At 48.6% G+C, this 8,781-nt stretch overlaps 1 protein-coding gene across 1 annotated transcript; it reads left to right on the top strand.

Moving 5' to 3' along the window:
* The first annotated feature begins 4,970 nt into the window (after nucleotides 1-4,970).
* LOC123047116 (uncharacterized protein At2g39795, mitochondrial) lies at nucleotides 4,971-7,376 on the top strand. Its single transcript, XM_044470606.1, has 2 exons — nucleotides 4,971-5,602; nucleotides 6,963-7,376. The coding sequence occupies exons 1-2, from the start codon at nucleotides 5,094-5,096 to the stop codon at nucleotides 7,120-7,122; spliced, it is 669 nt and encodes a 222-aa protein (XP_044326541.1). The 5' UTR covers nucleotides 4,971-5,093; the 3' UTR covers nucleotides 7,123-7,376.
* Nucleotides 7,377-8,781: the final 1,405 nt, after the last annotated feature.

Below are 8,781 nucleotides of genomic sequence, written 5' to 3'. Positions count from 1 at the left end.
ATACCAGATGGCCCATAGAGTGGTAATGAGAACAGAAAACTCCTTCTGTGAGATCGTGTCACTCCTTGCGAATAACCAGGCCTTAGCATCTTCATCTCTGTTCATGCACATGTGTTGCACTAGCTCCTCATTTGACAGCGCCCAGACACTACGAGATAGTGTGCAGTCAAGCAAAGTGTGTCGCCAATTGTCCTTCATCCCGCAAATAGCACAAGCATGAGAGTCAGCCATGTTTCGTCGGTGTAGCACATCGTTTGTTGGAATAGAGTGCTGAGCTAGCCTCCAAGTGAACACCTTCAGTTTAGAAGGAACCTTGAGCTTCCACACTGTAGTCCAGCCCCGCCGATCACCCTCGTCATTTGATGTATCTTCATGGCCCTCCAACCATGCTTCTCGTCCCCTCTTGACTCGACTGAGTAAGGAGTAAGCCGATCGCACCGAGAAAAGGCCTCTGGGGTCGCCGGCCCATGCCCAGAAATCCTGCACTTGCCTGGTACACAGAGGGATCTTAAGCACTGATTCAACATCTAAGGGAGTGAAAACTTGGCATACTAGCTCCTCCTTCCAGCATGCTGATGATGCATCAATGAGCTCAGAAACTGTTTGCGGAGGATTGTCGACCATGGCCCTGATTGGTCTCCATAACAGATCCCTGGGTATCCAATTATGCGCCCAGATGTTTGTTGTTGTGCCATCTCCTATTCTACGTATAATACCAAGCCTCATTATATCTCTACCGTCAAGGATTGCCCGCCAAATCTGTGATGGATGGTGGCCAAGCTCCGCCTTGAGAATTGTGGAATCCGGGTAATATACTGCCTTCAACAGCCTCCCACTCAGAGTGTTAGGTTCATTCAACAACCTCCATGATTGTCTTGCTAACAAAGCAAGATTAAAAAGTTCCATGTCTCTAAAGCCCAATCCTCCTAGTTTTTTTGGCTGTGTTATGACATCCCAAGACACCCAACATGGCCTTCTCCTTCCTTTTTGCTCCCCCACCAGAACTGTCGAATGATAGAGGTGATGCTTTCACATAAACCCCTTGGCAATCTGAAACAAGACATGGAAAAGATAGGTATGGCTTGAGCTACTGATTTGATTAGGACCTCTTTCCCGGCAGCTGCCAACAGTTTCTCCATCCAGCCTTTTATCTTCTCCCAAACCCTATCCTTCAAATACTTGAAGGTTCCATTCTTCGACTGCCCCACCTCTGTCGGCAGACCCAAGTACTTTTCACTGAGGGACTCATTCTGCACATTCAAACAATTTTTCACCTCTTGTTTAAGGGGGTCAGGACACCCTTTGCTAAAGTATATTGACAATTTGTCGTGATTGACTCGTTGTCCCAAAGCCGCACAATAGACATCCAACAGGTTTGACATCACATTTGCACCCTCCACGCTTGACTTAAAAAGCAACATGCTGTCATCTACAAACAAAAGGTGGTTGACAGCAGGAGCTGTGGGGGCCACCTTGATTCCGAGCAAAGACGACTGTGAACTTGATTTTAATAGGCATGAGAGGCCCTCTACTGCAAGTAAGAAAAGGTAAGGGGAAATGGGATCTCCCTGTCGAATACCTCTCGATGGATTAAACTATTCAAGCTTCTCTCCATTGAACAAAACCGAGAAAGAAACAGACCTCACCATGGCCATGACTATCTGAATCCATTGGGTAGCAAACCCAAGTTTGCCCATGATTGCTTCCAAATAATCCCACTCCAATCTGTCATAGGCCTTCATCATATCAAGCTTGACCGCACAGTAGCTATTTGATTTGGACCTGTTCCTCTTCATGAAATGAAGGCATTCATAAGCACATATAATGTTATCAGTTATGAGTCTACCTGGTACAAAAGCTGATTGCTCCTCTGATATGATCTCTGGAAGGACCACCTTCAGTCTATTGGCCACTACCTTGGAGGCGATCTTATAAAGCACATTGCATAGGCTGATAGGCCGGAATTGAGACAGCTGAGACGGGTTCATTACCTTTGGGATCAAGACAATGACAGTATCGTTGATACTTTCCGGGCTTTCTTCTCCCCTGATTATTCTCAAGACCACAGAAGTTACTTCATCTCCACACAGATCCCAGTGCCTCTGATAAAAATGTGCTGGAAACCCGTCGGGCCCTGGTGCCTTTGTGGGAAACATCTGGAAAAGCGCATGTTTCACTTCTTCTCTTGAGTATGGCGCGCACAGTGATTCGTTCATCTCAGGTGTAACTTTGCGAGGTACATGTCTCATGACTTCATCAATGCCGTGCACCCCTTCGGAAGTGTACAAAGATTTATAAAACTCTACCACCATCGCCTTCAACTCCACAGGGTCCTCCGTATATATTCCAAGGGAGTTAGAAAGGGCGTTAATCATGTTTTTCTTCCGTCTCATACTCGCCCTCATATGAAAGAACCTCGTGTTTCGATCACCTTCAGTCAGCCATTGTAACCGAGAACGCTGACACCACATTATCTCTTCCCTGTGGTATAACTCGACCAATCTATCACAAATCTTGATCTTCAGATGAACTGGTCTTGTTTGGGCTGGGTCATCACGCAGCTGTTGTAGTTGACGATTTAATTCCTTTATCTCCTTCCTCACACTACCAAAAGAGTCCCTACTCCATGATGTAATATCTTGGGATATACGCAGTAGCTTGTCCCTGAAGTCACCTACAGCATAGCCAGGCGATACCGCATTCCACCGCGTCGCGATGTTGTGCTGCCATTCCTCGTGCTTCTCCCACATTACCTCGTAATGGAAAGCTTTCGGGGCCGATATGCCCGGTTCTATGTTATCAAACTGAAGTAAAATCGTCCCATGATCCGACGATGCAGCCGAGTGGTGGCTTAGGGTAGCCAGCGGGAACCGTGCACACCAGCTGGGAGACGTCAGAGCGCGATCAAGCCTAACTCGAGTGTAAGACCCCCCCGCCACTCTTTTTTCAAAAGTCCAGAAACGGCCCTGATGGCCTAAATCCACTAGCATGCAAACATTAACCGCTTCCCGGAAGGCTTGTATTTGTGCATTACCGCGATTAGCTACTCCTTGATGCTCATCCGGACGTAGCACTTCATTGAAATCCCCCATACATAACCATGGCAAATCATTCAAAGTTGATATTCCTTTTAACAGATCCCAAGTCTGATGCCTAAGGTTTGTTTGCGCCTCCCCGTATATAACTGTAAAACGCCACGGCTCCTGACCTTCCACCTGCACTTTGGCATCAATATGATAGCAAGAGTCACCCAAGATCTCAATATTACTTGAATTATTCCAAAAAATTCCTATTCCACCACTCCTTCCTTGGCTACTTATTGCATAAGAATGTTCATACCCTAAAGTACTTGCTAGAGCTTCTACACATGCTCCCGCGATTTGAGTCTCCACAACCCCAAGCACGGTAGGGGCAAACTTTCTCGCGAACTCGCGAAGCTGTCGAACTGCCGCAGGTTTGCCCGCGCCACGGCAGTTCCAACATAAGGCACTCATTGGGCATGGCGGCGCTCCTCGAAGGAGCCCGCCAAGTTTTTCACCGTCGAAGTTGAGCCTTCCTTGTCTTCACCATTGAGCCTTGACCTCTTGAGATCTCTGGTGGGAAGCGGGCTGACACCCACACTTGCAGATTCCACGATAGCCAGCTCCAGGCCTTCTGCGCTCGCGGCTGATGAGTTAGGTAGGTTGCCGTGCAATGCCCCCGCTGAGATCCTCTTCCTATTGGTATCATCCATGTCAACATCCTCTTCCCTCTCCCTGTCCCCCTCTTCTTCCTCCTCACGTGCTTTTTCTCTAGGGTTGCTTGCCGGATAGTGGCCTCTGTCAGCTTCAAATCTGCCGCCTGTCCGTGCGTCAGCCCTTCCTCCTCTTCTACCTCCACCACGTCCCCTGCCTTCCCCAGGTCCACGCCCTGTCGCATAGCCCAGTCTGCTCTGAGATCCTTAAAAACCAAGGCTGACTTTGGGTGGATTCCGTTACCATGCTCCTTAAACAGGTGTCCCAACATACCACACACGGCACACCAATCTGGCAACTTCTCGTACTTGACCCTATAGATCTGTCTCTTGCCCTCTTTGATCATCGAGACTGCGTTCCTGAGAGGTTTCAGCACATTAATCCTCACCCAGACTCGATGGAAGTTGCCTACGAAATCGTGTGAAGGTGGTTCTGCAAATAACACCTCCCCCACCTTAGCGGCAAGCGGTGTAACCAGGTGTGAATAAAGATCAGGCACATCATGGATTTGGATCCAGATGTCAATTGTCTCCAGTTTGACCGTCAAGGGCTTGGAAATCCCATCATACGACGCTATGATCACTGCATCCCCTCTGAAATTCCATGGACCATCTTGCATAACTCTTTCCCAATCTCCCAAACAAGAGAATTTGCACGTATACAGATTATCTTCCAAAGCTTTGAACTTTACTACTTGCGCCGTGTTCCATGCAGATCTCATATTTCTATAGAACCAAGTTTGGCTATAAGTTTTTGAGGTATTGACCTTCGCAATGGCGGTCCATGGATGTTCTTCCGGCGGGGCCTGCTGCTCATCGAACACCACGTCATCCAAATCCTCCTCTGCCAGGCCCAATTCCTTCATCATTCTCTCCACATCGCTCACCCCCGATGATCCTGATGCTCCTTTCGAAGCCATTGTCCCTAACCCGACGTAGATCCGATCGGGTTTTGTTTGTGAACCCTAAGTCCGCCACACCCTGACTCCTTCGGATGAGAGAGCGACCAACGTTCGTCCCCTAGCCTTGATGGACAGAAGCAGGGAGGAAAACGGCGGCAGGGAAGTCCCACACTCAACGACGGCGTAGTCGCCGCCGAGAGAAGGAAGAAACCCTAGCGTGAGGGAACGGGTAGATGCGCTCTTGTCATGCAAAGCTGGGCTACGCGTTGCGGCGTTGCGGGCTACGCGCTGCCGCAAAAAGCAAAGCCCCCAAACTCATCAATTTCCGGCCCAGGCCCAGGAGGCGCTTTCTTTCCATTGCACGGCTTTTCCCAAGGGCGCCGCCGTTTTTCTCCGAAACCCTCCTAAAAATCCGAGGCACGCCGGCGGCCACCGTCCACGCGCAGCACCACCTCGCCATGGCCCGGCGGTTGCTCCACCTCCGGCCCCACCTCCCGTCCCTCGCTCCCCGACTCATCCCTTCGCGGCAGTACATGTCCGACATGCGCCGCTCCGTCTTCCTCGACCGCCTCCTCCGCTCCCTCCGCTCCGAGATCTCCTCTTGCCGCGCCGAGCCCGCCCCGCCGCTCCCGCCCTCCGCCGCGCCGTTCACCGTCGAGGACCGTCCCGGCGAGCAGTATGTCCGCCTACGCCGCGCGCTCTCCGCTGAGGAGGAGATCAGGGTGGACGCCTCAATGGTCGACGGCGCCGTGGCGCCCACCCGCTCGGGCGTGGACGCCCAAGACGGCGGACCGGAGGCCAGGATGCACATCAGTGTCCACGTCGAGGTCACCAAGCCCGCGCGGCCCGACTTTGCGCTCAACTTCGAGTGCTCGGCTTGGCCCGAGGAGATGGATGTGGAGAGGGTCTTCCCCGTCCGCCGCAGTGGCCCAGCGCCGGAACAGCAATACATGGGCCGCCAGTTCAGGTGACCGAACCTCGTTCTAGAATACTGTATTAACGAAAACATATTGCATAACGTAGCCATATTGAGACTGTTACTCTTTGGAATGATTGAGTATATTCATGTTCTTGCGATGCTACTTTGGTATGGTTGGCAGTTAGCACCAATGATTGATTGAAGAAATTGGACCAGGATTTCTGGCTCCCGGACCTCTTGTGCATAATTGTCCTGCCAAGCAATCCCAATGATGGGTAATATAACAACTTTTTATGTACCAAGTTCACTTTATTTTTGCAGAGGCCGTGAAAATGAACAACTTTGCACACACAAATTCCAATGCACATACTATCAAACATCTACTCCCTCTGTAAACTAATATAAGAGCGTTTAGATCACTACTTTAGTATTCTAAACGCTCTTATATTAGTTTACGGAGGGAGTACATGTTATTTTGAAGAAGTATTAAGTGTGTTTACCATGCCTACACTCGTAAAGGCTGGTGATCGAGGTAGAAGTACCAATGGCTCAGTGTCATGAACCTTCTCCATGTGATTCAGTAAGGCCTTGTTCGGTTGCGTGTAGAACCGAGGGGATTGAAGAGGTTTGAGGGGGATTTAAACCTCTTATAAGTCAAAATACATCTCAATCCTTGCCAATCCCCTTCGATCCTCTTGGGAGGAGGATTAACCGAACAAGCCCTAAGGGGGAATTAGCCTCCTTGTCAAATGGCTATCCTTGACAAAGGGTACCATTTATACCATAATCTACAATGTAGCGGGTATTCGTTCTATTAATAACTGAATTTGATATACTAAGGCATCCTTAAGTTTTTTATTTTTATATTCCGATGAAAACTTTAGTTCTTATAAACGATTAAATACTTTTCCTCTCAATAGCATCTAGCAGACTGGAGAAGTAATCATGTAATGGATGGAATGCTTGGGGTTGGGGGTTATGTTGGGAAACTTTCTTCCAATTTCAGTTCCGTGTCAAGGGAAGTTCAATCAATTTTCTTTCTGGACGAAGTAATTCATGTCTTGTGCAATAGCTGAATCACTCCAACACCTCTGGAGAATCACAATGTTGTCTCTTTAGGTTCAAGAAAGGGAGTAGTATGCATTGCTGTGTCAGAAAGTGGTGTAATCTAGCACTAGTGTACTGTTGCAAATCCTGCCATTGTTGTTACAAGTTATTATTGCAAAAGGATCTTATATTTCTTGTTTCTACTGGTGCTATTTTGTTTTGTTAAAATCCAGTCTTGTTTCCTTGAATTACAACTTACAGTATAGCATTCAACATTATGATCTCTTTTGAGTTGCGCTTCTGTCTTAGCATTATGAGATGCTAATATGCTTTCTCGCATGCTGGTGTTACCAATGAGCAGGGAGTTAGATGAGGAGATGCAAACTGCAGTGCGTGATTACTTGGAGGAGAGGGGAGTGAATGATGAGCTAGCAGCATTCCTGCACACCTACATGGAAAACAAGGAGCAGACAGAGCTTGTAGGGTGGCTTAAGAATATCGAGTGCTATCTCAAGAAGTAGACAGCATTTTCTAGGGACTTTGAATTAGATTAGTTGGTGTTTTGCAAAAGTTAACACAAACAAATGGGATGTTATCACAGCATCAAAAAGTCCTCGCTCTTTTCAGAAGATGGGATTATGCAGTGTGGACAATGTGATCCAGGGAGGATCCTCTTTGAAACAGTGGCCGTCGACAGAGTTTCTAGGTACCAAATGTATTCGGACGAACATATATTCTGACGAACCAAGTTACTGCGGACTGATTTACGAGCAAATTGTACCCTGCACGGCTGCACCTAGGGTGCTTATATTGCACTGTCGACACACACAAATGCAGGGACCGTCCCTGTACTCCGCATTTCCGCAATCCTGTTGTCTTGGCATAATACGGTGCACGCAGCTTGTCATACAGATGCCGGACCGTCCCTGAGAGCAGAATCGATGGAGTTCCTTACAGTACTCCACAATCCTGCTGTCTCGTAGAATACGGTATACACGGCTTGTCATATAGATGTAGGAACCCGTCCCTGGAAGCAGCGTTGATGGAGTTCCTTACAGTGTACCATTCCTGTTGTCTCCCATGATACGGTACAAACTGCTAGCCATACGTATATCGTTGACATCATTCCTGATTGGCATTCCATGTGTCATGCCTTCAGGCTTCAGCAAACAATTGATTCATTTTCAGAGGTTTCATTGAACATGAGCAACTATTGATGGCTTCATAGCAAAAGCACTGCATGGAACTTGGAATCTTGCCTCGGTAGTGCAACAACCAATATATAGGTACACACTAAGTCAGCAAGTCCAAAATCCATTTTAAAAAGAGAAGTTAGCAAGTCCAAAAGGATCCTATAACATGAACCGACCATTAGGATTTCTCAGCTTCATCTACTTCCATTGCCCCATTTTGTGCAAAACATTGGCTAGCCAGCACATTGGCAAGTCTAAAGATTGCAGAAAATTGCCAAGTTTCAAGAGGTTGGCAAAGTAAGTTGGTCGCCAACCAATTGGTAGCCAATGTTTTATGTTTTGCCTTGCCTACATTCCGTGAGGCCAATTTCTAGCACCAAACCCAGCAGCAGCTTCACCCTTCACAGGATGATCCAGGTACACGTACAGAGTTGGTCGGCGTAATGTTCTCACGTAAACGAAAGAATCTGATAAACTGCAGCAATTATGGACGAAAGTGTTTATATGTTGTCAAACATAAAGCACATATCTTACGAGAGTCAATTTGATCAAACTATACATTTTGTCGATTTGAGTGACACACGACACATCCCTTGTGCCGAAACTGACTCCACTTCATATCCACCAAAATTCAAACCATTCAAACGCTATGAAGGAGAAGGCTGTGATGAGCATATCCGGCAAAGCCCGGCCCGGTGACGGCGGTGGCGGGGATTCGCCCTTTGCGGCCTGTAGCAGCAGTTGCATCGGGGCGGCGGCGGGGATTCGCCCTTCGCGGCCTGTAGCAGCAGTTGCACCGGGGCGGCGGCCCTGTCCCGGCATGAGCAGACGGCTCTCTGCCGCGGTGGAGGTCGGCCAGGGGGCGGCTCGGCTGTGGTGGCTAGCCATGGCGGCTCTCGGGATACCGTGATGTTCGTGGCGGATCTTGGGCGTGCGGTAGTTGGGGTTGTCCTCTCCGGTGGAAGGCGAGGTGTGCTGCGGGTGGTT

Source organism: Triticum aestivum, chromosome 2B (genome assembly GCF_018294505.1).
Source record: "Triticum aestivum cultivar Chinese Spring chromosome 2B, IWGSC CS RefSeq v2.1, whole genome shotgun sequence".
Taxonomy (NCBI): Eukaryota; Viridiplantae; Streptophyta; class Magnoliopsida; order Poales; family Poaceae; genus Triticum; species Triticum aestivum.
Note: the sequence above shows the minus strand (reverse complement) of the source record. Positions and strands in the feature narration are given on the sequence as shown.

Excerpts from the sequence above, each read along its gene's own strand:
- LOC123047116 (XM_044470606.1), top strand. The coding sequence starts at position 5,094 with ATGGCCCGGCGGTTGCTCCACCTCCGGCCCCACCTCCCGTCCCTCGCT. Across the intron at positions 5,603-6,962 it reads TACATGGGCCGCCAGTTCAG|GGAGTTAGATGAGGAGATGC; the intron begins GTGACCGAACCT and ends ACCAATGAGCAG.